Raw genomic sequence first — 26,916 nt, forward strand, 5'->3', positions numbered from 1 at the left:
GCAGTCTGTGTTCTTTCAGCTTTCTGAACTGGTTAAAACGCTTTCCACACTGGGAGCAGTGGTAAGGCATCTCCCCGTGTGCATTCGTTCATGAGCTTTTAGGCTTCCTAACTGGCTAAAACTCTTTCCACACTGGGAACAGTGGAAAGGCTTCTCCCCTGTGTGTATTCGCTCATGAGATCTCAAGTTTCCTAACTGGTTAAAACTCTTTCCACACTGGGAGCAATGGTGTGGCTTCGACCCTGTGTGTGTCCTCTGATGTCTGTTCAGGCTTCCTAACTTGGTAAACCTAGTTCCACACTGGGAGCAGTGGTAAGGCTTCTCCCCTGTGTGTATTCGCTCATGAGATTTCATGTTTCCTAACTTGTTAAAACTCTTTCCACACTCGGCGCAATGGAAAAGCTTCTCCCCTGTGTGTATTCGCTCATGAACTTTCAGCTTTCCTAACTGGTTAAAACTCTTTCCACACTGTGCGCAATTGTGTGGCTTCTCTCCTGGTTGTGTCCTGTCATGTCTTTTCAGGCTTCCTAACTTGGTAAAACTCTTTCCAATCTGGGAGCAGAGGTGTTGTCTTGCTGGTTTGGACGTCCCTGGTTCCGCAGAGTTTGGTTTTCCTCCTGCCAAAGACAGTGTTTATTTAAAGAGAGAACAGAATTATTATTATCATGAATGAAATCTCCACATGATAAAACTGCCTTATGAGGTTTAATCAGATCCCTCAATAACCCGAGGCCAGTGTTCAAACATTTCATAATTTAAAACAATCTTGGTGTGATTTGAAAACAAATGTTGTAGAGCTTCCTGGTAATTACTGATATGTTTACATTACTAGAGAGTAATAGGATACGGCGCCTGTCAAATTTGATTGATTGCTGACCTTATGACCTGATGACATGTACAGAATATGTGCCCCCGCCCCCCCCCTGTTCGTGTGGTCATGTGTTAGAGGGTGTTTGAACTTTTGGGGCCCATGCCCCCCCTACACCCCCCAGTTTTATCTCCCTTATGGTTGTTATCTATGAAGCAGGAATGTCTGGGGCTATAGATAGCGCTGGGGCCTCAGCATTATAAATGGCTAGAACAAGCCATTTTTTAAGACCTGAATATTAAGCATCTAAAAATATGTCTACAAGGGGAATTCTCGGAGTGCTCTGTAGCTCATGTCACGAACCCAACGCCAAAAGCTTGGAGGATATTTTGGTAGAGGCTCCCGAATGTTTTAACCGATTTCTGTGTACAAGCGAGGGCCATATTTCGTACATATTCAACCCGGAGGAATCTACGGTTAAGATATTCACAGACAGCGTGTCCCAACCCTTTTATCGTGCAGAACCCGAGCCTTTTTCTCTAGCGCTAAGGATGCGAGAATGGCTTAAAATAAGGCTAGCTTTGTGTCAAATGGAACGTGCCCTGAGTGCTTCAAGGCTGACAGGATATGCGCTGGAAGAACAAGTCTGTGGACGTCAGGACCTAATGGCCCTGAGAGTCACATCCATGGGCTATACCCCGGACTCCAGAGTGACAATTTTAGCATGTGAACAATTTGACAGCTCAAATGCTACGAAAACGGTCAGTCCATATGTATCCTCCAAAGCATGCAAGGATGTAAATTTTTTTTCAAATAATGTTCAGTTTTAAATGGCGCGATTACCACATTTTCCGAACCCTGATGAATAAGCTGGACAGTCTTTTCGAAAATCGTGAACAATTACGACGATGGCCTAGGTTATCGTTGAGACATACCCCGGAACAACATATGTTATCGTTGAGACATACACCGGAAGAACAACAAGTTCGAAGGCGGATCTTTCCCTGGCAGGAAAGTGGACAGAGCTTCGACGGAGCGCGGAAAAGACTTTGTGATGGGGAATTGGAAACGGATAATGTTCAGGGCTAACAGGACCCCATATATCTGTAAGAAATAGTTAAAATAAATGTTGAATTATAAGGTGTGTTAAAATGTAGGTGTTAATTTTTGAAAATGTATACCCCCCCCCATTTAACTAAGGGGTAGAGCTCTTTTCTCTCAAGCTAGGGTCTGGCGCAGACAACTGTAAGATCTGAAAAAAAAACATGTATTATTTTATAGTCTATTCCTACATTGGGTATGTTATGAACGTTACGTTTTATTAAAGTTTGTAATAATGTACAAAGACCTGCATCCAAGGTTTTTTTATTTTTACATAAAACACGTGTGCTGCATGTTTAAATATTATTCAAATGGGTTACTTAATTCAAACATGTCTTAAAGGTTGTACGAAATATTTTGGAATTCAATAAAAGGAATGTTTAAAAACGGTATCTCACCCTTTAACTATGGGAAAAACCTATTTAACAACTTATTCCAACTCTGTCACGAAGTAAAATAGAATCCGAGTGTTTGTGTGTGTGTGTGTGGGAGGGTTCTTGAGGCGGAGCAACAGGTGTGTGTGTGTGTGTGTGTGTGTGTGTGTGTGAAAATCCTAAAGTTGGGGGGGTCCCAGAACTCTTATCTGTAGAGAACCGTTTGAAACCAAGGTGTGCACTATCATGCATAAGGCATGTCGAGATATCAGCCGAACAGCGGGGGTTAAACATAGATATCTCTAATCTGCGGCCCCCACACACCCGGTTTGCAGACAGAATGTCACGACATCCCCGCCTGTTGTTGGCGTGTAGCATACATCTCTCAAAAAACTCATTCCGAACTTTTAGATAGTTAGGGACAGAACTATTTTTTAACGTTGTCAGCATTGCTTTAGCGCAAACATAAAGGCCCGAATATTGAGCTGCACGGACAGATTAAAATAATAATAATAATATTCGGAATAAGGGAATCTCGCATAATGGATATTTCTGAAGGTGAGTAAATGAAAAAAAAACATATTTGTTTGAATATTATTGGAATATTAAACCCTAGTTATTTGGGTATTTCAAAAAAAAGCCCAATATAGGTTTAAAAAAAAAAAAAAAGTGTAGATATAGCGTATAACTGTTAACATTGTCTAATGGAATCTAGGATCCCCGACATTTACGCAGCTTTTACGCGATTTACCCGATCTGGAACATGATGGGGGTTCGCAGGAGCAAAAGTCTGGCAGACAATCACCAACGGCCTTTTTTCGTTGTAAGTCCTTATAATTAAACACATACCCAAGAAATATTTATATATAAACATTTTAAAAATAGGTTGTACTATTTTTTAAAACTATTTTTATGTATTTACAGCCGACATACAGCCCTTTATGATAAAGGATGCGTTATGGCCAGCTGACACGCAGGACTTTGATGCAATTCTACCGTTCTGTACGAGCGCTTTTTCAAACTCACCGCGAATCCAGGGAACATCGACCCCCTCCCGACATATTCCAGACCCCAACAGGCAACGATCAACTGTGGCCCAAGTACACTGCTCCGAATCAAGCCCACCCGAAAACTACTGTTGGGCCGGGAACTTTTGCTGCTTCACGAGCCGGCGCTCCAGGGACAAGGTATGGGACCATTATACCATTTTGTTATTAGTTATTAGCCTTTTTATTAGTTATAGATCTGTTGATAGCCTATGTTAAAACAAGGACAAATAATGTTTTTTCAGACTACCCGGAGACAGATCCAGCAGAATCGGGAAAGCTAGAGGGAAAAAGTCACACACCCCCGGTTTCGGCGATTCGTCACAACAAGCGCCAAAAAAGCCGAGGTATTTTAACTATGTACTGTTAATATATATTATTATAACGGAAAGGTATTTGACATTTGTATGTAGCTAACATATATATTTTTATATCTAATAACGTAATTATGTATGTATTATTTTCATTCAGACTCCGCACCGGCGAAAAACGGCACAGACGACCACATAAATCTAGAGCTGGGGGATTCCGGCGCCCCGAGCATTCCGAATGAAACACCCAAGAGACCTGTTTTTAATGACATGTCAGATGTTGATGACCAGCTATTCTGTGATGCGGCCAACCTTATAGACCCAGTCAATTCTACGGCCTCAATACCTGCAGACGAACAAGAAAGGTTTTTCACATTATTTTCCAGGGCTTTGAAATCGAGGAATGTTTTGCTATACAAACGACTGGGGGATTTAATTGAGAGACAGTACAGAGACGATATGTTATTCTGGCATAGAACAATTCCACGCATGTTAAACAGCAACCCCATTAAAAAACGCAAATACAGACGCTAAAATCATACATGTAACACCAACCATTACAGAAAGAAAAAAAACGAACACTCTTAATTATCCAAAAAAAATGGCAGAACTAACGCAACACGGGGAGACAGTTGAAAGCCTCTTATCCCAGATTCCAGACGAACTCCTAGAAGTTATAAGACGTATGAACGATTCAGGAACGTTAGATGAAAGCATATTAACACAGATTCCAGCCGAACTCTTAGAAATGATTAATCGTATGAACCAGTGGGGTTGAGGAAAACATGTTATCCCAGATTCCCGAAGCCCTCATAACCTTAATTAATCGTATGAACGCGAGTCAGACAATTTCGGCCCCGATAACCCCGACAACGATAGAACAACCCGTAACGCCTAGGTCCGTAGAGTCTGAAACGCCACAAGATGTTTTTGGGGAATTGGACAATTATCTAATAAATCTGGCTGCAGATGTTCAGGATAGACGTGTCAGGGTTGTTTACAGGAATAAATTCAACAATACAGAGATTCGACAGTTTTTCAATTTCCTATGTGTGAATCAGAATCTTGACTATGCTGTATTTTACATGATGATAATGGACACTCTGAATGACCTGTTAGAAACAGCAAGAGATTATGGCGAACCTCGTGATGTCTTACAGTTGGAAATATGTGGAGATAGCCTGCATAATTCAGTATCTCTTATTTTACCCAATGGCGAAGCAGATCTTGAACAATTTACAGCGCTGGTAGAACGCCTTGTTCAGTCAAATTTAGCCATCATAGCCGATCGAACCCTAGAGCTTGTAGTGCAAATAATACGTCAACCACAGGGGGCGGGGGGCAGAGAAGGAAGCTTGATAGCCTAATGCAGTCAGAAATCATAAGCAATAAAAGGGCCTACCTCATAAACGTTCACAATCCCGATAATAAGCTATGTTTTGCAATAGGCCTAGCGCATTTACTTAACCCCGGATGTACTGATCTGACGGCATTGCAAAAGGCTAGAGAGATCCAAACGGCGGTGGGTCTCGGGATCCATGAAGGCGTGGCATTCTCAGACATTGTCAAATTTGAAAACCTTCTGAATATCAAGATTGTGGTTTTGTACCACAGTAGAGCTAATGCAGCTCTCTTGAAGTTCCAAAACACCCCCCAACCGCACCCCCAGATTCTGTACTTTTATGTGCAAAACGAACATTACTATGCCGTTACAAACGTCACGGCGTTCCTAGGGGCAACCTATGTGTGTAGATCCTGCCATACCGGCTACAGCCGAAAGGGGGCACTCGTGCCGTTATAACTGTTCGGTATGTCAGGATGCCGAGTGCCCTATGCAGACCCTAAACTTGACACCTTGTGAGGATTGCCATCGCACATGTCGTTCGACCTACTGTTACGATAAACACAAAATTGAAACATGGCACCCTAAGGCCGGTAAATCTGTAAGCATTTGTGCCATTAACAAGAAATGCCCAAAATGTCATTGCAATTACAGCCTTAAAATAGATAGCCCTAAACCACATGTTTGTGGAATCCTACAGTGTCCAATCTGTAAAGGGGGTCTGAAAAGCAGAAATGCTGAAGTGGTTCAAGAAGTGACACACGAGTGTTATATTCAGCCCTTGGCTGAAGATGAACCTTCAGAGAAATATGTGTTCTATGATTTTGAGACAAATCAACAGTCGGGGGATCATTTGCCTATTTTTGTATCTACCATGACATTCACGGGGGAAAAGTGGTCTGCAGAAGGATCCAATTGTGCACTACTCTTTCTAAAACATTTTAGAAAACCACAGTACCGAAACTTTACGTTCATAGCGCACAATGCTAGAGCCTACGACTCGTACCTTCTTCTGAACCCCTTGATAAAGCAAGGCATAGCGCCGAGGGTCCTAGCGCAAGGGAGTAAAATCCTGTGTTTTGTAGATCCCGCCTTCAACCAGAGATACATTGACAGTTTAAGCTTCTTACCCATGAGATTGGCTCAAATGCCAGAGGCCTTGGGTTTTGAAAACTCTGTGAAAGGCTGGTTCCCCCACTTCTTCACATCTGAGGAGAATCTACACTATATAGGATCATATCCCAGCCCAGAAATGTATGGGTGTGATCAAATGTCTCCCAAAGAGCGAGAGAGATTCATGACTTGGTATGAGACAGTAAGACATGGCACCTTTGATTTCCATAAAGAGATGGAATCATACTGTGACAATGATGTGGTTATACTTCGTGAAGGATGCCTCAGATTCAGAGAAGAGGTAATCAAAGATGCAGGTATTGACCCTTGGAGTTGTACAACGATTGCATCGGCATGCATGAAAACATACCGTACACACTATATGCCGACATCCTCTATAGCGATCCCCTCGCCTGACAACTACCGACGCCAGTTCAAGGCCTACTCTAGTGGGTCCATTCAATGGTTAGAGTATATGGCCCAGGATAAAGACATTTTTATTCAACATGCTTTGAATCGAGGGGAGAAGGCGTTTGGCTCTTACCATGTAGATGGCTACACCAAGATTGACGGGGTTGAGACCGTGTATGAGTACAACGGTTGTTTCTTCCATGGTTGCAAATCTTGCTTTGTGCCCCAGAACATATGTGTCCTAACCCAAAAGACTTTTGGGGAAATGTACGAAGAGTTTCAAGACAAAGTTGATTCGTTACAGGCTACTTACGGTCTAAAAGTGGTTGTTTTGTGGGAGCACGAATGGACAGCCCTCAAAAAGTCTGATCCTCATGTTCAAGCATTCCTTTCCAGCTTTGACATCCCAGAACCTCTGGAGCCAAGACAGGCCTTGTATGGCGGCCGTACCAATGCTTTGACATTGAGGTATGTAGCGCAACCCGACGAGACAATAGGCTATGTGGATTTTACATCCCTTTATCCGCATGTAATGAGTTCCTCATGCTATCCTATAGGTCATCCTGAAATTATTCATCGTGATTTTGACTTACCTCAAAACTATTTTGGTCTGATCAAAGCAACAGTCTACCCTCCAAGGGGTTTGTTTATACCTGTGTTGCCTTACAGGGGCCCTCAAGGAAAACTTTTCTTTCCCCTTTGTCGCACCTGCAGTGAAAACATACAACAAACCCCATGTGATCACACAGATCAAGAAAGAGCACTGACAGGTGTATGGGTCACAGCTGAATTCTCTAAGGCTTTAGAGATGGGGTATCGTGTGGCCAAAATCTTTGAAGTATGGAACTTTCCAAAGAAATCAGACACTCTTTTAAAGAGTACATCAAGACCTTCTTGAGATGTAAGCAAATGGCTTCAGGCTATCCTGCATCGGTCACAGATCAAGAAAGTAAAGACAGGTACATTCAAGACTATCATGACAGAGAAGGCATCCTTCTTGACCCTGACAGAATAGAGGTCAACAAAACCAAACGAAATGTGTCGAAATTGTACCTAAATTCGCTTTGGGGCAAATTAGCGCAGAGGTGTAATATGTTGACAACGTCGATTATTAAAGACCCTGAAGAATTTTAGGAATTCATTTTTTCGGACCAATACGAAATTTCACATTTTTCATTCTTGAGTCAAGACATTGCCTTGGTGCAATGGCGACGTAACAAGAAGTGGGTTCTACCCCCGGGTAATGTAAATGTGTTTCTTGCAGCATTTACCACGGCCTATGGCCGACTTGAACTGTACAAGCTCATGGAGCAGCTTCAGAGGCGGGTACTTTACCACGACACAGACTCTGTGGTCTATGTAAGCAAACCAGGGGATTGGAGCCCCCCACTCAGCAACTATCTGGGTGGCTTAACGAGCGAACTCGCAGAGGGTGACCATATCACAGAATGGTCATCCTGTGGGCCCAAAAGCTATGCTTTTAGAACGCTAAAGAATCACGTGGTATTGAAAGCCAAAGGAGTGACTCAAAACTATGAAAATGCCCAGCGTGTAAACTTGGAATCAATCACACGCTTGGTCGAGGGGTTCCTAAATGACAGGAATAGTGACTTGGAGATTTTGAGCTCCTACAAAAAGATTGTTAGGGATAAAAAGGGCTTCCATCTGAGGAATGCCCCACTCATTAAAAGATTCAGGGTTGTCTATGACAAGAGAGTGCTTTTGCCTGACGGGACTACATTGCCCTATGGCTACTGACTTATGCTACAGGCCGCAGTGTGTCAGGCGTGACTCAAAAACTATGAAAAAAAATACACCTCGTGTAAAAACTAGGAATCAATCACACGTTTGTTTGAGGGGTGGTTCCTAAATGACAGGAATAGTGACTTTGAGATTTAGGAGCTCCTACAAAAAGATTGTTGTGTATAATAAAGGGCTTCAATCTGAGGAAGGCCCCACTTACTAAAAGATTCAGGGTTGTCTATGACAAGAGACTGCTTTTGCCTGACTGGACCACATTACCCCCTTTGGGTGTTGACTTATGCTACAAGCTACAGGGGTCTTAAAGCTTAAGATATAATGACTGCTGTAGAAGGTTTTGACCCCGGTTGCAACTACCATTTTCGGCCTTAATCGCAGGGCCTTCGAATAGTGGTAAAACTTGTTTTGTAAAAAGTATTTTAGAGAATTCTGAACATGTGTTATCTCAAAAGCCTGATAATGTTGTGTGGTGTTATTCATGTTATCAACCTCTGTATGATGAATTGTTGAAGACAATAAAAATCAAGTTTGTTGAAGGAATACCTGATACCCTGTCTGATGATGAACTTTTACCTCCTCATAAAAACAATCTGTTGGTTTTGGACGATATGCTATTTGCAGGTAGCGAACATCCCGAAATTGCCCGAGCGTTTACCCAATATACGCATCATAGAAACCTGTCCGTGCTTTACTTGGTGCAGAATGTGTTTCACCAAGGTAAAAATAGCCGCACCATCAGTTTGAACGCCAATTACATGGTTTTGTTCAAAAATCCTAGAGACAAACTACAAATTAACACTCTAGCTCAGCAGATGTACCCGGGAAGGAAATCCTACTTTATGGAGAGCTACGAGGACGCAACCCAAGCGCCATTTTCTTATTTAATCGTGGATTTAAAAGCAAATACTCCAGAACACCTGAGGCTACGAACCGGTCTGTTCCCGTGGGAGTGGCCGGCTGTGTACATTCCTAAAAAAAAAAAAGTAGCCGCTATGTCTCTGCGTTTAAAAAGAAACTTGCCCCTCTTGAGAAGCCTAGTTGGGGCTACATCTAATGAACGGAAGGCCATCTTGGGTCACTGTTCTTCAGATCTCATATTATCCCTATGTGAGATTGCTTTGAATCTTCTCAAAGGACGCATTCCACTCACCCTGACACAATTGAAAAAATTAAAGAGACAAAAGACCTCGATCAAGCTCTTTGCCAATAAAAGGGTCAGTCTTCAAAAGAAACGACATAGCATACAACAGTCTGGCGGTTTTATTCTACCTTTACTAAGTATAGCCGTGCCCTTCATCACCAGCCTTATTGCAGCCCGACGTGGTGGTTGAACACATAGGGTGATGGCCAATAAAATGTATCTGGTGCCACAACAAGAGTTGGATAGACTTAAAAAAACAAATGCAGGGGCCCCGAAAATATCAGACAAACAGCGGAAAATGATTTGGATACGGCCATGAAGGATATTTTGAATCAAAAGGATTGAACCCCTATGATAAGGTCCAAAAATACACAAACCTCTTGCAAAGGTATTTGTCCTTGGTGAAACAAGGGGAGAGAGAGACAGGCCATTTAACTATTTCCCTACAGGACCCTTTAAAAGATGACGAGCCTCGCGAGAGCCACGCCCCTGTAAGGCCGGTACCTGCGAGCTTACCATCTGAAGATCAAATGCCTGTTGAAGATAAAGTTATGCATGACTTGTTAACCCATGTTCCGGCACGTAACAGGAAAAATGTTAGCTACATTATGAACAAGCTAAAAGACTCAAATGGGGCAGCTACTTGGAATGACAAAGGAGAGTTTATCCTTCAGGGGCTGTTGTCAAGGGTTCACATATACTTGACTTGCTTAAAAGTACCACATCTGCCCACAAGGTGGCTGATGACCGAAGACCTCCAGGGTGGCTTCAGTTTCTTAAGGCCCTGGCCATCCTCAACATACCCCTCTCGGGTGTACCCAACTATAAGATTCGGCAACAGATTCACTCTTTAAAACACAAACCGTCACCGAGATACAGCACCCCTAAAGATGCCCCAAAACCCTCGCATCCTTATGAAATGAATGACGATAACCCATTTACCCCCTGAACGCCTCTGGACCTTTCCCTAATCCCGATCTCTCTGGGTGGTTAGCCTTTTGAATGACTTTTGAATGACTATGATTAAATTCAATAAATTTTATTTGAAAAATAAGCAATTTAACATTTGTGGCATTCTTGAAACATTTGGCGTGAGCATACGCCTTGATTACACGTTCTTAGAGGATACACATTTGAACACTTTTGATATTTTCTAACAAAACAAGCTACAACTTTATCATTACTTCTTAAATCATCCTTATAAAGAGACATAACATCTTCAAAAGAAACTCCCGGGCTCTTTGGCATAGGTAGAATACACAGTGTTGACCGCATGTCGTTGAAAGGGTATCTTGCACCTGTTTGATATTGTAGTATATCTTTGAGCCATTTTTGGTCAGAAATTCTTTAATAGATTTGGGGAAATGTGAAAAACCGGGTGGGAAACCATAGGAATCAAAAAAGTTGAGATTTTTCTTCCTCCTTCCTCTTCTAAGGTCACAGCTAGCCAATGTTCACCCGGCATGTTTTTAGGATGGGTATTGACAATAAACATTGCAGGCCGCACCTTCCATTTCTCCATAGGTAATTCATCACAAGCCAACACTCCGCAAAATTGTTTTCCAATCAGTCGGCTCATCAGCCCTTCCAACTCTTGGGTATTCATGTCTTTTGCTCAACGATCCTTAATAATAATCTACTAAAACCTGTCTTCGGCTATTCACCTCCAAGATTGAATCAGAGCAGGCATAAACAATCATGCTAACCGTACAGGCTAAAGGTGTACGGAAACGCATTTCCAGCCTGAGGTTACCTTGGGACACCACAGAAAGATTTCCTGAGGTGTCATCATCTGGGGATAAATTGAAAGCATACATTGTGTAACCCTCGGCAAAATCATTTCTGTCAATAGGTAAAGAGAGATCTTTTAGATGCCTCCCGGTAGCCAGGAATAGATTGTAAAATTCTCGCACAGATATGTTGTTATTAAATTGCGGTTGGAAAGCCTTAGCAGGGACCTGACGTCCGTCCTGACACAGAGCGACATACTCTGCATTGAAGTGTTGAAAATTAAAGTTTTTTTTTTATTTAAGCTGCCCGTATTGGAGGCGTGATCAACCAAACCTATAACTACGTATCGCGGTAAAGGGCCTAGAAATAGGTTTTCTTGACTGCAGATTCTGCTGCCCACAGGTATGCTAAAGGTTTTCATGGTAATTCTTTGGAGAGGGTAAAGGGCATTTCCTTTCAGCAAAGCCTGTGAGTGACCCAGACGAACTGCCGGAGATACCGATACTTTTTTAATAAAAAGCGTGGCCCCCAACACTTTTAAGCTAAAGTCCCCATCCGTTGCAGACATTAGGCAAAACTCATCCTTGGCCCTGGTTAATTTTAGTCTTAAATCAACCGCATTTAAGAGTAAACGTTCTTGAAAGAAAATGTCAGAGTGTATAGGGCCTAGCAGATGAAACTCTCGAGATTCTGCACAGTAGCGAGCCCGGGCGGCCAGGCCTTTATTTGCACCTGTGGATGGGTCTGTCGATTCCATAGAGCCTCCTGCAGTATCCTTGCTAAAAAGCCCTGCGCTGAATTGGGTCTTGAGAGTGTCTTCAGAGTAGTTGAGTAAGCATTCCATGATGGCACGGTAGGGGTATGTGGCACTGCTTTGACTGATTAGCCGTTCCCCCAAAGTCACATCCACTTGGGAAAAGATGGTGGCCACTGGGTAATTAATGAGACTCACTTTGGCATCGTTTGCAATATCAGTACCATCTCTTTTGGTTACTTTTAGACGCAAATGCACCAAGGTGTTGTTGAGGTCCAGATAGTTGTCACCGTTGCCTGGTATGAAAAACTCTATGGGGCCGTTGTCTGTAATGGCAGAGAGTGGGGCTATCTCCACATAACTGGACCTCTCTACTGAATGTTGGGTTAAGGGGGCCGTGAAAAGATCGAGCTCTGTTTTTATAGCTTCAGAGGACATGCGTGTAAAAGAGCCATGGTGCTTGTTCTTTTAGAAAATACTTCCGAGTATTCTTTTTACCGTTTTTGGTCCAGACCTCCTCACTTTACCCCGTCTTTGACTAACTGAGTTTCTTTTAACCGTTAACCGCCGTTTTTTAGGCTCAAGTCTTCGCCTTATACCTGGCGGTCTCTTATTCGGTCTTCGAGACAACATCATCAACCCCGAGCCTTCTTGACTCTCGACATCTGGTGACGCCCTTCTGTTTATCGCATTGGCGACAACCTCACTTACTATATTTTTTGCTGCTGATTTTAAATGCGGTTTGGCTATGCTGAAGCCTCTCTTCATAAACGGTAAAACCATCCTAAAGAGATTACGAAATATCCCTCCGATCCCCGAACCATACATGGTGGGCGATCCATAATATCCTGGTAACCCATTACCCACTTGATCCACATAGTATGTGACATACCTGTTAGGGTCGAGGTGTTGGTGTTCCATAATTTTAATTTAGATGTATTATGTATATAAAATATATAATACTAATATTATATATGTAGAGAGGTTTTGGTTGGTCTAAAGTGGAGTTTTACAATCGTTTTACCATAAGTAAATTCAATGTTTTCGTTCTGATCCGTTTTAAGCTCAACAAGAATGTTTTCAATATATTTCTTGCTTACAGGTACGTAGTGTGGCTTGTCGTAGGTGACAGTGACGATGTCCCCATCCTTTCCATCTATATGAACCGTTCTCAGGAGTGGCACACAGCTGTCTCCGACCCTTTGATAGGATATGATGTCGGTATACACAAATATGTTGTAAAATCCTGCATGTATATCCGCGGGGAATGGGAATAATTTATCTCTCACATACGTCCATGTATTGGGCCCCATCCCTAACATGTAGGCTAAATTACCACTGGTCTTTATCCCCCCGGAAGCATCTCCTGAGATTTGTACCCTTTTATTTATAGGGTTGTACATCAGGAATATTTCCATACTGTTCTGCGATAGCCGTTCATTCAACTCGGAGACGAGCCTTTCGACGGTTCTATAGAACCCTTTTTTAACCTTAATAAATTTAGCAGGTTCCGTTAACTTTTTGAAATAAAATTCCCGGTCCTTATCTTTGATATTATACCAGCTATGGGGGTATGTAATCTCGCTGAGCCCTACTTCCCAGGCCTCTGATAACTCTATAGGCTTTGGAAAATTGGTTGTATAATTAGAACTCTGATTATTACGATATATGTGTGCTGACGCATTACTGGGGAGAGTCAGGTAGAAGCCGCTGTGTTCCATTATGCCCTCCGTTGTACACCCGAATGAGGATGTATTTTATCATACATGGGGTTTAAATTAACCCCTGATGCCTCCACTACATCCTTCTCTAATACCCAGCTGTTGAATTTTAGCGGCCAGTTTTTCCAGCGAACCAGCACCCATTTTTGACCTTTCTCTCTCTTTTGATCTAAAATCTCCTCTACGTGAAACACCTTGTCTTTACCAACCGTTACCTTCTGTAATTCCTGCTCATAAAAAGATCCCGTTATAAGTTCCCCGTCATAATCTTTTAATATGTAGACCGGGGGTATGCGCGGCAGACATTCTGTAACCGTGAAAAGCTCATCACTGTATCCTTGCACGTATTTTTTATCGAAAACACCCCTCAACTTGGATATACGAACCAAGTCCCCCACAATAAATTTAAAATGTATTTTTTCTTACGGCGAAGAGGAGCAAACCATACAGATTTTTAAAGACTTGAAAAGAGTTTTCCGAAGAGACTTCGGAGGGTTTCATCCTTATACTTTTATGATAACTATTGTTATACGCAATTACTAAATCTTGAACTATATCGATATATCTATGCGTGTTGTGCGCTGTAAAATAGCGCCACATCCTCTCCTTCAGAGTCCTGTTAAAGCGTTCAACCACAGAAGCTTTCAAATCCGATCCTGTAGCAAAATGTACTATATTGTGCTTTTTCATTAGTTTCTGAAAGGTCTTATTAAAAATTATTTTCCGCCATCGGTCTGCACTTTCTTGGGGCGCCTCCTTCCTTCAAGATAGAGGCAAATGCCCTGGTCACCTCAGCGCCGCTCTTATTCTTTAAGACCCGGACAAAAGCTATTTTAGAGAAAATATCTATGACCGTTAGCATGTAGCGGTTTCCTTCATTTTTATCTGCAAGGGCCTGCATGTCACATAGATCCGCCTGAAATTGGGACAATGGGTGTGTAGAGAAAACTCTATTTCTAGGAAAATGTTTTCTCACGGGTTTATGTAGAGTGTGCGCATCTTGTTCGGATAGCCACTCAGTGACTTTAGCATCGCTTAACCTGTGACCTGTTTCTTCGACTAAAGCGCGCTGTAAACGCTCCTTACCACCATAAGACCCCGGGTGAGAGGGATTATAATAAATGTTTTTCAAAATCTGCTCTGCCATCCTTCTTGCCTCTCTGAGGTACAATAATGTTAATGAGCCACTTTCAAATAACAACATTTCATTTTCATTTTTGGGATTTTTATTTTCATGAAAACATTAGGTATTACGTATACAGACAATCCCTAATTCGTTGCAGGATACATGCCCCCCCTTTCTCTATGAACGAATCATGTAAAACCTTGTATATTTGGGTTAGATTAACAGGTTTGTTTCGCTGAATTTTTACAACAGACACATCCGCTATAAAAGTATATAAACAACAAATATGATACATGGTACAATTAAAGGGTGTTTCAAACAAATAAAGTAAAATCTTAGACAAGGTTGTTTCTAGTTCTTCAGAATCACCACCAAGCCGGGTTACCATTTGTGTCCATTGTAGAACCTCGCCAGCATGGCGTACATGAGTCATGATTTGGTCCATTTTCAAAACACGCTCTACATTAGCCCCGGAATTGGGGGTTTTGTAGAACGAGACATTGTTCACTTTATTTTCAATAATTTGATGCATAACACTTGTAAGTTCTCTCAAAAGAAAAAATGTATTTATTCTATCTAACATCGTATACATATAGTTACCCATTGCTCTACATCTAAATAACAAAAATGTCACTCGGGCTCTTGGGGTTTATTGAGCCAGAAAGCCAACACATCCGACACCACAGCCTCCCTGTATTTGTTATCCTCCACCAGGGTGTGTCGGATTTCTTTGAGTTTCTGGTGTATGTGAATCGCCTCCTTCAGCTCGTGTAGGAACGCTTCGGTTACCCCGTAAACTCTGGGGATAGACGGCACAAGACGGCACAATAGCCTCCAGGGCTCTGACCAGCGATGGTATAAACCGGCGGGACCAAAGTCTTTTCACCAGCGCCTCAAAATTGTTGAAGAAGTAGTATCTTGGGGGATCGTATAGGCAGGGGTGCCTTCGCTGGCTGGGGTGATTAATCTCACAACCGATGCATTTTTCTCGTATATATTCTCCAATCACCACGTCTAAAAGCGCGGCTACTGAGGCCTTGATTGTGTCAACAAAAATAGTACTGACCACCCCATCAAACACGTCCTCAGGTTGTGTACAGGTAGGGGGTGTCGAGGGTCTTGCCAGGGGGGAGTAGAATGGAGGGCTGCGAGGCATACAATCCTTAGTGTCGGGAGCCCAGGCCGTTTCGGAGTTCGGGTATGCGTTAGGAATATCCATGGTCAATGCGTAGGTTAAGAACTGTAGGTTTTAAGAACCAGCCTTTTATTCTTGAACCAACCCTCGGGGTATCTGGGCGGGGTTAACAACACAGCTTACCTCGCTTTCTTTGGGGGCTGCCTCTCCTGACGTTGTATCTTCTTGGGGTTGCTTTGAGTCGTAATCCTCAGGATTCGTATATATTATGCACTTCTTTATCCGTACAATGCTCTGGCGCTTTTGGCTCTGTACAAACAGAGAGTCCAACAGCTCCAACATTTGCAATTCCATTAAAGGCCAGCTTTTAAGGGGTATAAGCATTCGAAGCCGGAAATCCCCGTCCGAACCGCCAGCCCTGATGTTTTGGTTTCGGATTTCGCGGTGCTGACGTAAAATTCCACGCACCCGCAAGGCCGTCCATTTATACGTTGTAATTTAACTCTGTGAAATACTCTTCCTGAGGTGTCCGGGGTACCTTCCCAACGGGTCTCGTAGCCTGTGAACAAGCTGTAACCCTTGGTGATACGGCTCAGTTCGGGACACAAAACCTGTCGAAAAACCGTCCAGTCTTCAACATCATAAGTCACGCCTAATTTCTGGTCGGTATATTCTTCTCCTTCGGCTAACGTATAGAGTTTCACGCTACAGGCCAAGTAATCAAACAGATGCCCCCAATGCTGTCCATTAGACATCAACACTTCATCTTTCAGCGCCGTTGGCGGTATCTGGGTTCTATACACGTTTAAAAACGCTTTTTTGGTGCATGGTATATTGCGGCTGTATACTTTGCCCTTTCTCGATGTTTCAGACGCGGTCCTGCCTCCGAGGCTACAGTCATCACAGCTTTGCCACTGATCGCAAAATCCATGTTTAAAAAATAGGGTTTACGGTTCTGGGTTTCGAAAGCCTTGTTCTGGACATTTATAATGCTGAGGCCCCAGCGCTATCTATAGCCCCAGACATTCCTGCTTCATAGATAACAACCATAAGGGAGATAAAACTGGGGGGTGGAGGGGGGGGGCATGGGCCCCAAAAGTTCAAACACCCTCTAACACATGACCACACGAACAGGGGGGGCGGGGCGGGGGCACATATTCTGTACAGGTCATCAGGTCATAAGGTCAGCAATCAATCAAATTTGACAGGCGCCGTATCCTATTACTCTCTATTACTTATTATTATCTCTGTTTTAGATTAGTTTTACATTACTTATTTTTAATTCTGTTTTATGACATCACTGGGTTCCAACCGAGCAGGTGGTTGTAAATATATAACCTTCATAGCTGTATGATACAGGATGTGACCTACACACTTCCTTAAACATATAATAAGTCATTTAAAGTGGAAGTCCAAAACTTGTTTTTACGTCGAAGACACAAAGCACATCAGTAACATCTCCCCCCCGTTGTTGAAAGGGTTGATACAGGATGTGACCTACACACTTCCTTAAACATAAAATAAGAAATAAAGGGAAGTTCACACATTTCTAACATTTTGACTTTCATTAATGTCACGATATTTTGGGTAAAGTAAAAAAAGAATGTGAAATATTTTGGGAAGATTAAAAATATAACTATGTAATGTGTTGGTCCCATGTTTCATGAGCTGAAACAAAATATCCCCGAATTTTTCCACATGCATGAAAGGTTATTTACCTCAAATTTGATGTACACATTTGTTTACATCCGTTAGTGAACATTTCTCCTTTGCCTAGATAATCCATTCACCTGACAGGTGTGACATTTCAAGAACCTGATTAAACAGCATGCTCATTACACAGGTACACCTTGCACTGGGGCCAATAAAAGGCCACTCTAAAATGTGCCGTTTTGTCACAATGCCACAGATGTCTCAGAGGGAGCTTGTAATTGGCATGCTGACTGCAGGAATGTCCACTGGAGCTGTTGGCAGGGAATTTAATGTACAGCACCAATCAAAAGTTTGGACTCACCTTCACATTCAAGGGTTTTTCATTATTTTTTACTATTTTCTACATTGTGGAATAATAGTGAAGACATCAAGACTAGGAAAAAACAATATGGAATCATGTAGTAACCAAAAAGTGTTAAACAAATCTAAATATATATTAGATTCTTCAAAGTAGCCACCCTTTGCCTTGATGACAGCTTGGCATTCTCTCAACCAGCTTCACCTGGAATGCTTTTCCAACAGTCTTGTAGGAGTTACTGACTGACTGACTGATTTCCTTATATGAACTGTAACTCGTTGAAATTGTTACATGTTACATGTTGCGTTTCTATTTTTGTTCAGTATATACCAGACAAACGTTTGGACACACCTACTCATTCCAAGGTTTTTCTTTATTTAAAAAAAAAAATTCTAAATTATTATTCTACAATGAAGACATCAAAACTATGAAATAACACATGTAGTAACCAAATATATATTTTATATTTGAGATTCTTCAAAGTAGCCTCCCTTTTGCCTTGATGACAGCTTTGCACACTCTTGGCTTTCTCTCAGCCATCTTCATGAGGTAAAATCAAATGTTATAAACATGGTTAGCAGATGTTATTGCGGCTTAATGCTTGTTTCTCCAACAGATGAGTAATAACTAACAAGTAATATCTAACAATTTCACAACAATACACACACATCTAAAGTAAAGGAATGGAATTAATAATATATAAATATTAGGACGAGCGATGTCAGAGTGGCATAGACTAAGATACTGTAGAATAGTATAGAATACAGTATATACATATGAGATGAGTAATGCATAGACTAAGATACAGTAGAATAGGATAGAATACAGTATATACATATGAGATGAGTAATGTCAGAGTGGCATAGACTAAGATACAGTAGAATAGTATAGAATACAGTAGAATAGTATAGAATACAGTATATACATATGAGATGAGTAATGCATAGACTAAGATACTGTAGAATAGTATAGAATACAGTATATACATATGAGATGAGTAATGCATAGACTAAGATACAGTAGAATAGGATAGAATACAGTATGTACATATGAGATGAGTAATGTCAGAGTGGCATAGACTAAGATACTGTAGAATAGTATAGAATACAGTATATACATATGAGATGAGTAATGCATAGACTAAGATACAGTAGAATAGTATAGAATACAGTATGTACATATGAGATGAGTAATGCATAGACTAAGATACAGTAGAATAGGATAGAATACAGTATGTACATATGAGATGAGTAATGCATAGACTAAGATACAGTAGAATAGGATAGAATACAGTATGTACATATGAGATGAGTAATGTCAGAGTGGCATAGACTAAGATACAGTAGAATAGGATAGAATACAGTATGTACATATGAGATGAGTAATGCATAGACTAAGATACAGTAGAATAGTATAGAATACAGTATATATACATATGAGATGAGTAATGCATAGACTAAGATACAGTAGAATAGGATAGAATACAGTATATACATATGAGATGAGTAATGTCAGAGTGGCATAGACTAAGATACAGTAGAATAGTATAGAATACAGTATGTACATATGAGATGAGTAATGCATAGACTAAGATACAGTAGAATAGGATAGAATACAGTATATACATATGAGATGAGTAATGCATAGACTAAGATACAGTAGAATAGGATAGAATACAGTATATACATATGAGATGAGTAATGCATAGACTAAGATACAGTAGAATAGTATAGAATACAGTATGTACATATGAGATGAGTAATGCATAGACTAAGATACAGTAGAATAGTATAGAATACAGTATGTACATATGAGATGAGTAATGCATAGACTAAGATACAGTAGAATAGTATAGAATACAGTATATACATATGAGATGAGTAATGCATAGACTAAGATACTGTAGAATAGTATAGAATACAGTATATACATATGAGATGAGTAATGCATAGACTAAGATACAATATAATAGTATAGAATACAGTATGTACATATGAGATGAGTAATGCATAGACTAAGATACAGTAGAATAGTATAGAATACTATGTACATATGAGATGAGTAATGCATAGACTAAGATACAATATAATAGTATAGAATACAGTATATACATATGAGATGAGAAATAAATAGACTAAGATACAATATAATAGGATAGAATACAGATAGAATACAGTATGTACATATGAGATGAGTAATGCATAGACTAAGATACAGTAGAATAGTATAGAATACAGTATGTACATATGAGATGAGTAATGCATAGACTAAGATACTGTAGAATAGTATAGAATACAGTATGTACATATGAGATGAGTAATGCCAGATATGTAAACATGATTAAAGTGACTAGTGTTCCATTCCTTAAAGTGGCCAGTGATTCCTAGTCTATGATAGATATTAATAGTCTATGTATTTATGCCTATAGGGCAGCAGCCTCTAATGTTAGTGATGGCTGTTTAACAGTCTGATGGCCTTGAGATAGAAGCTGTTTAACAGTCTGATGGCCTTGAGATAGAAGCTGTTTTTCAGTCTCTCGGTCCCAGCTTTGATGCACCTGTTCTGACCTCGCCTTCTGGATGATAGCGGGGTGAACAGGCAGTGGCTCGGGTGGTTGTTGTCCTTGATGATCTTTTTGGCCTTCCTGCGACATCGGGTGCTGTAGGTGTCCTGGAGGGCAGGTAGTTCGCCTTCGGTGATGCGTTGTGCAGACCACAACACCCCTTGGAGAGCCTTGCGGTTGCGGGCGGTTCCATACCAGCCCGACAGGATGCTCTCAATTGTGCATCTGTAAAGGTTTGTGAGGGTTTAAGGTGCTGTTGTGCCTTCTTCACCACACTGTCTGTGTGGGTGGACCATTTCAGATTGTCAGTGATGTGTAGGCTGAGGAACTTAAAAGCTTTCCACCTTCTCCACTGCGGTCCCATCGATGTGGATGGGGGCGTGCTCCCTCTGCTGTTGCCTGAAATCCACAATCAGCTGTTTTATTGACGTTGGGTGTGAGGTTAATTTCCTGGGACCACACTCCCAGGGCCCTCACCTTCTCCCTGTAGGCTGCCTCGTCATTGTTGGTAATCAGGCCCACTACTGTTGTGTCGTCTGCAAACTTGATGATTGAGTTCATGGGTGAACAGGGAGTACAGGAGGGGGCTGAGCACGCATCCTTATAGGGCCCCAGTGATGAGGATCAGCGAAGTGGAGGTATTGTTTCCTACCTTCACCACCTGGGGGCGGCCCGTCAGGAAGTCCAGGACCCAGTTGCACAGGGCAGGGTTCAGACCCAGGCTTAATGATGAGCTTGAAGGGTACTATGGTGTTGAATGCTGAGCTACAGTCAACGAACAGTATTCTTACATAGGTATTCCTCTTGTCCAGATGGGATAGGGCAGTGTGCAGTGTGATGGCATTTGCATCGTCTGTGGATCTATTGGTGCGGTAAGCAAATTGAAGTGGGTCTAGGGTGTCAGGTAGAGGTGATATGATCCTTGACTAGTCTCTCAAAGCACTTCATGACGACAGAAGTGAGTGCTACAGGACGATAGTTACCTTTGATTTCTTGGGTATGGGAACAATGGTGGACATCTTGAAGCATGTGGGGACAGCAGACTGGGATTGGGATAGGGAGAGATTGAATATGTTGAATATGTTCAGCCAGTTGGTCTGCACATGCTCTGAGGATGCGGCTTGGGATGCCGTCTGAGCCGACAGCTTTGCAAGGGTTAAGACGCTTAAATGTCTTACTCATGTCAGCCACGGAGAAGGAGATCTCCACAGTCCTTGGTAGCGGGCCACGTCGGTGGCACTGTGTTATCCTCATAGCGGGCGAAGGTGTTTAGCTTGTCCAGAAGCAAGACGCCGTGTCCGCGACGTGGCTTGTTTTCCCTTTGTAGTCCGTGATTGTCTGTAGACCCTGTCACATACGTCTCGTGTCTGAGCCGTTGAATTGTGACTCCACTTTGTCTCTATACTGACGTTTTGCCTGTTTGATTGCCTTAGAGGGAATAACTACACTATGCCATGTTTCCTTGAAAAAGAGTATGCTACAATCCCCAATGTCTCTCTGGAAGGGAATCCTCACCATGAGCTCATCAACTTTACTATCCAGAGACTGAACATCTGCAAGTAATATACTCAGAAGAGGTGGGTGGTGTGCACGCCTCCTGAGTCAGACTAGAAGCCTACTCCGAGTACCTCTCTTCCACAAGTAATATACTCAGAAGAGGTGGGTGGTGTGCACGCCTCCTGAGTCAAACTAGAAGCCTACTCCGAGTACCTCTCTTCCACAAGTAATATACTCAGAAGAGGTGGGTGGTGTGCACGCCTCCTGAGTCAGACTAGAAGCCTACTCCGAGTACCTCTCTTCCACAAGTAATATACTCAGAAGAGGTGGGTGGTGTGCACGCCTCCTGAGTCAGACTAGAAGCCTACTCCGAGTACCTCTCTTCCACAAGTAATATACTCAGAAGAGGTGGGTGGTGTGCACGCCTCCTGAGTCAGACTAGAAGCCTACTCCGAGTACCTCTCTTTCAGAAGCACACGCCTCCTGAGTCAGACTAGAAGTAACCTCTCTTCCACAAGTAATATACTCAGAAGAGGTGGGTGGTGGGTGGTGTGCCTACTCCGAGTACATCTCTTCCACAAGTAATATACTCAGAAGAGGTCCTGAGTCAGACTAGAAGCCTACTCCGAGTACCTCTCTTCCACAAGTAATATACTCAGAAGAGGTGGGTGGTGTGCACGCCTCCTGAGTCAGACTAGAAGCCTACTCCGAGTACCTCTCTTCCACAAGTAATATACTCAGAAGAGGTGGGTGGTGTGCACGCCTCCTGAGTCAGACGCCTCCTGAGTACCTCTCTTCAAGTAATATACTCAGAAGAGGTGGGTGGTGTGCACGCCTCCTGAGTCAGACTAGAAGCCTACCGAGTACCTCTCTTCCACAAGTAATATACTCAGAAAGGTGGGTGGTGGCACGCCTCCTGGGTGGTGTACCTCTTTTCCACAAGTAATATACTCAGAAGAGGTGGGTGGTGTGCACGCCTCCTGAGTCAGACTAGAAGCCTACTCCGAGTACCTCTCTTCCACAAGTAATATACTCAGAAGAGGTGGGTGGTGTGCACGCCTCCTGAGTCAGACTAGAAGCCTACTCCGAGTACCTCTCTTTTTACCACGCCTCCTGAGTCAGAGAAGCCCAATAGTACCTCTCTTCCACAAGTAATATACTCAGAAGAGGGTGGGCCTCCTGAGTGAGCACTCCGAGTACCTCCTCCACAAGTAATATACTCAGAAGAGGTGGGTGGTGTGCACGCCTCCTGAGTCAGACTAGAAGCCTACTCCGAGTACCTCTTTTCCACAAGTAATATACTCAGAAGAGGTGGGTGGTGTGCACGCCTGAGTCCTGAGTCAGTACCTCTTTTCCACAAGTAATATACTCTACGCCTCCTGAGTCAGACTAGAAGCCTACTCCGAGTACCTCTCTTCCACAAGTAATATACTCAGAAGAGGTGGGTGGTGTGCACGCCTCCTGAGTCAGACTAGAAGCCCACTCCGAGTACCTCTTTTCCACCGGCATTTTTTTGGATCAGCCTCTGGAATCAGTCAAATTGGGGGCTATGAACAAAGGATCAGATTCAGGAAAGTTGAATAACAGGTGTGCCTTGTTAAAAGTTAATTTGTGTTAATTTCTTTCCTTTTAAATGCATTTGAGCCAATCAGCTGTGTTGTGACAAGGTAGAGTTGGTTTAGAGAAGATGTGATGAAACTGTCTCATAAGGAGCCACAGGAAAGGAAGACCCAGTTATCCCTGCTGCAGAGGACAAGTTAACGGCACCTCAGATTGCAGCCCAAATAAATGCTTCATAGAGTTCCAGTAACAGGCACATCTCAACATCAACTGTTCAGAGGAGACTGTTCAGAGGAGACTGTTTAGAAGAGACTGTTTAGAGGAGACTGTTTAGAGGAGACTGTTTAGAGGAGACTGTTTAGAGGAGACTGTTTAGAGGAGACTGTTTAGAGGAGACTGTTTAGAGGAGACTGTTTAGATGAGACTGTTTAGAGGAGACTGTTTAGAGGAGACTGTTTAGAGGAGACTGTTTAGAGGAGACTGTTTAGAGGAGACTGTTCAGAGGAGACTGTTCAGAGGAGACTGTTTAGAGGAGACTGCGTGAATCAGGCGTTCATGGTCGAATTGCTGCACAGAAACCACTACTAAAGGACACCAATAAGAAGAAGAGACTTGCTTGGGCCAAGAAACACGAGCAATGGACATTAGACCTGTGTAAATCTGTCCTTTGGTCTGTGAGTCCAAATGTGAGATTTTTGGAGAGAGCTGCATCAGATGACCGGGCCTCCACAAATCAACCGGCCTCAACCCGATTAAATTTTTACGTTTTTTAATGTATCCGTTATTTTACCAGGTAAGTTGAATGAGAACACGTTCTCATTTGCAGCAACGACCTGGGGAATAGTTACAGGGGAGAGGAGGGGGATGAATGAGCCAATTGTAAACTGGGGATTATTAGGTGACCGTGATGGTTTGATGGCCAGATTGGGAATTTAGCCAGGACACCGGGGTTAACACACCTACTTTTACGATAAGTGCCATGGGATCTTTAATGACCGTAGAGAGTCAGGACACCCGTTTAACGGTGTCCTGCCAATTGAGATGGTTTTGGATGAGTTGGATGGCAGAGTGAAGGAAAAGCAGCCAACAAGTGCCCAGCATATGTGGGAACTCCTCCTAAAATCGTCTGAGACTCCAGTCACCCAAGTTATAGACTGTTTTCTTTGCTACCCCACGGCAAGCGGTACTGGAGCGCCAAGTCTAGGACCAAAAGGCTCCTCAACAGCTTCTACCCCAAAGTCATTAGACTGCTGAACAATTCATACAAATACCCACCAGACAATTTACATTTAACTGCACTGTTGGTTAAGGGCTTGTAAGTAAGCATTTCACAGTAAAGTCTACACTTGTTGTATTCGGCGCATGTGGCAAATAAAGTTTGGTTTGAAGACTGTTGGAAAAGAATTCCAGGTGAAGCTGGTTGAGAGAATGCCAAGAGTCTGCAAAGCTGTATTTGTATTAGTCGGGGATAGCCCTACTGGGAACAGATACCAGCGAAAGATCTATTTATTTGTTCAAACTAAACTACTTACTTTGATGTGTCAAATCTGATCCATCCTTCTCTTCTCCTCCTCTCACAGTTCCAGTCAGCTCCATTGTTTTCCTGCAGTCCACCAGCAGCACAGACAACCTCTTCATACCCAGCGGTAAGGTGCTACTGGGAGAGGCACGGCATGGGGACTCCGGGAGGGTGGAAGGGCTAGCGTTGTCCTGGTAACGATAAAGAGGGGACACAGACACATATCATGATGGATGCTGATGTCACTGTTGACATAAACTGCTTTACAGAAACCCAGCCCAGACCCCGATAGACCAAGCTGTACCATCTGGTGTTCTGATCTGGAGAGACTCCTCTCTGTCTCGTCAGCATCAGGATGTTGAGGCTCCCCAGAGGATCCACGATAGTCATGTCTCTCTCCTGTTTGAACGAGAACATCAAACAGATGGTGAACTTATGATCTTCTATTGCAATCAATGAAATTGGTGCCTTTTGTGTCCCTTTGATATTTTAAGTAGAAATGATGCACCAACATCATTTTTTAAAAGCCTGTTATATTAGATGAGGGGAACTTTAATGTAGACCACATGGAGAATGAGGATTCAATACATCGAAATCCCATAACATATGTACCAATGGCAGATTGCCCCTTCAACAATTCCTACAGTACTGAACAACATATTCAAGAGATCTTCAGTAGAATGGCCCTTTAAAACCACACATTAGTTCAACAACTGGGTAGTTTGTGGCCCTGTTTTTAAGACAGTACTCACTGGTGGAAATCGGAACTTCAGTCTCCTCCTGTTTTATTGAGATATCCTCCTCTTCCTCTTTTACTCCAAAAGGTTCTTCCTCTTCGTTCACTTCATTCTCTTCTTTCAATGTTATGGCATCTTCCTCCTTTTTGATTCTGAAAGCTTCTACCTCCTCTTCTTCCACTCTGACAACCTCTTTCCCATCTTCCTCTTTAACTGTAATATCATCCTCTTCTTCTTTCAATGTGATAGCCTCCTCTTCCTCCCTTTTCATCCTGAAAGCTTCTTCCTCTCCTTTCACCAGAGCTTCTTTCTCCGTCGAGATTAGTGAGCTCATGTTCCGAGCGATTAGCCTCGTGCCGTATCAAATCACGTTTAAATGAACTAGTAGAAACGTAAACACGTAAACAGTTCTAAACACCAAGAGTAATATACACATCAATGTTTTAGGTTCGCTAGCAAACAACCGCGGTGGGTGAATCAGAAGCCCTTTGTCGTTGTTGAAGACGCTTCCAGTTCCGTCCACTAGATTATACGTCACGCAAGAAGCATCACGTGAAAGACTCACATCAGCCTCCTGCTGACTGGAGTGGGTAACGCAGATTGAAACGTATTAATTACAATGTTTATTCTGGCAAGCAATACCATAAGTAGTCATTTAAAAACAACCAGATGTTGTTTTCTCTTACTTCTTACAGCCAATACTTTACTCCAGGGCTGACCTGCCCATTAGACAGGATTAGGTGGAATATTCAAGCTAAATTTACCAAGGCTCATCGCTAACAACACATAATAACACCTCACATAATGCTGCCCAAAAACAATGAAATCTTCTCTCACCCAGTGGCATATGGGCTATTTAGGTGAGTGTTGATGTTGCCGCATGAAGCAGTGCCCACTTTGCAAAAGGCAACATGGACAGATAGGACTCTACCTGTGTAGAGAAAGATGCCCCTTTGCCCTTCCTGTCTCTAAAGTGTGATTTTGGGTGGTGGTATAGTTTGGATCAATTTTTTGTTATAGTTATTCTATATTCACTGTCTGCAAGCCATCTTTAAATTAGCCTCAGTGATTTGTAGTTTCCTTCAACTTTCTGAAGAGGAAACAGCCAGTAAATGCCCCTGTCTGAGTGCATTTGTCTACCACTATGTGTAGCT

The 26,916-nt window shown here is 42.5% G+C and overlaps 1 protein-coding gene across 2 annotated transcripts; it reads right to left on the reverse strand.

Moving 5' to 3' along the window:
- Positions 1-26,267, reverse strand: LOC135570189 (zinc finger and SCAN domain-containing protein 2-like). Of its 2 annotated transcripts, none has more exons than XM_065016291.1 (4): positions 25,778-26,267; positions 25,330-25,424; positions 25,039-25,216; positions 1-617 (listed from the first exon to the last, which is right to left on the reverse strand). In XM_065016291.1, the coding sequence occupies exons 1-4, from the start codon at positions 26,094-26,096 to the stop codon at positions 16-18; spliced, it is 1,194 nt and encodes a 397-aa protein (XP_064872363.1). In that variant the 5' UTR covers positions 26,097-26,267; the 3' UTR covers positions 1-15. The 2 variants fall into 2 exon arrangements, with proteins under 2 accessions (XP_064872363.1, XP_064872364.1); XM_065016292.1 differs by lacking the exon at positions 1-617 and adding an exon at positions 16,703-17,839.
- Positions 26,268-26,916: the final 649 nt, after the last annotated feature.

Source organism: Oncorhynchus nerka, unplaced genomic scaffold, assembly GCF_034236695.1.
Source record: "Oncorhynchus nerka isolate Pitt River unplaced genomic scaffold, Oner_Uvic_2.0 unplaced_scaffold_1049, whole genome shotgun sequence".
In the NCBI taxonomy this organism is placed as follows: Eukaryota; Metazoa; Chordata; class Actinopteri; order Salmoniformes; family Salmonidae; genus Oncorhynchus; species Oncorhynchus nerka.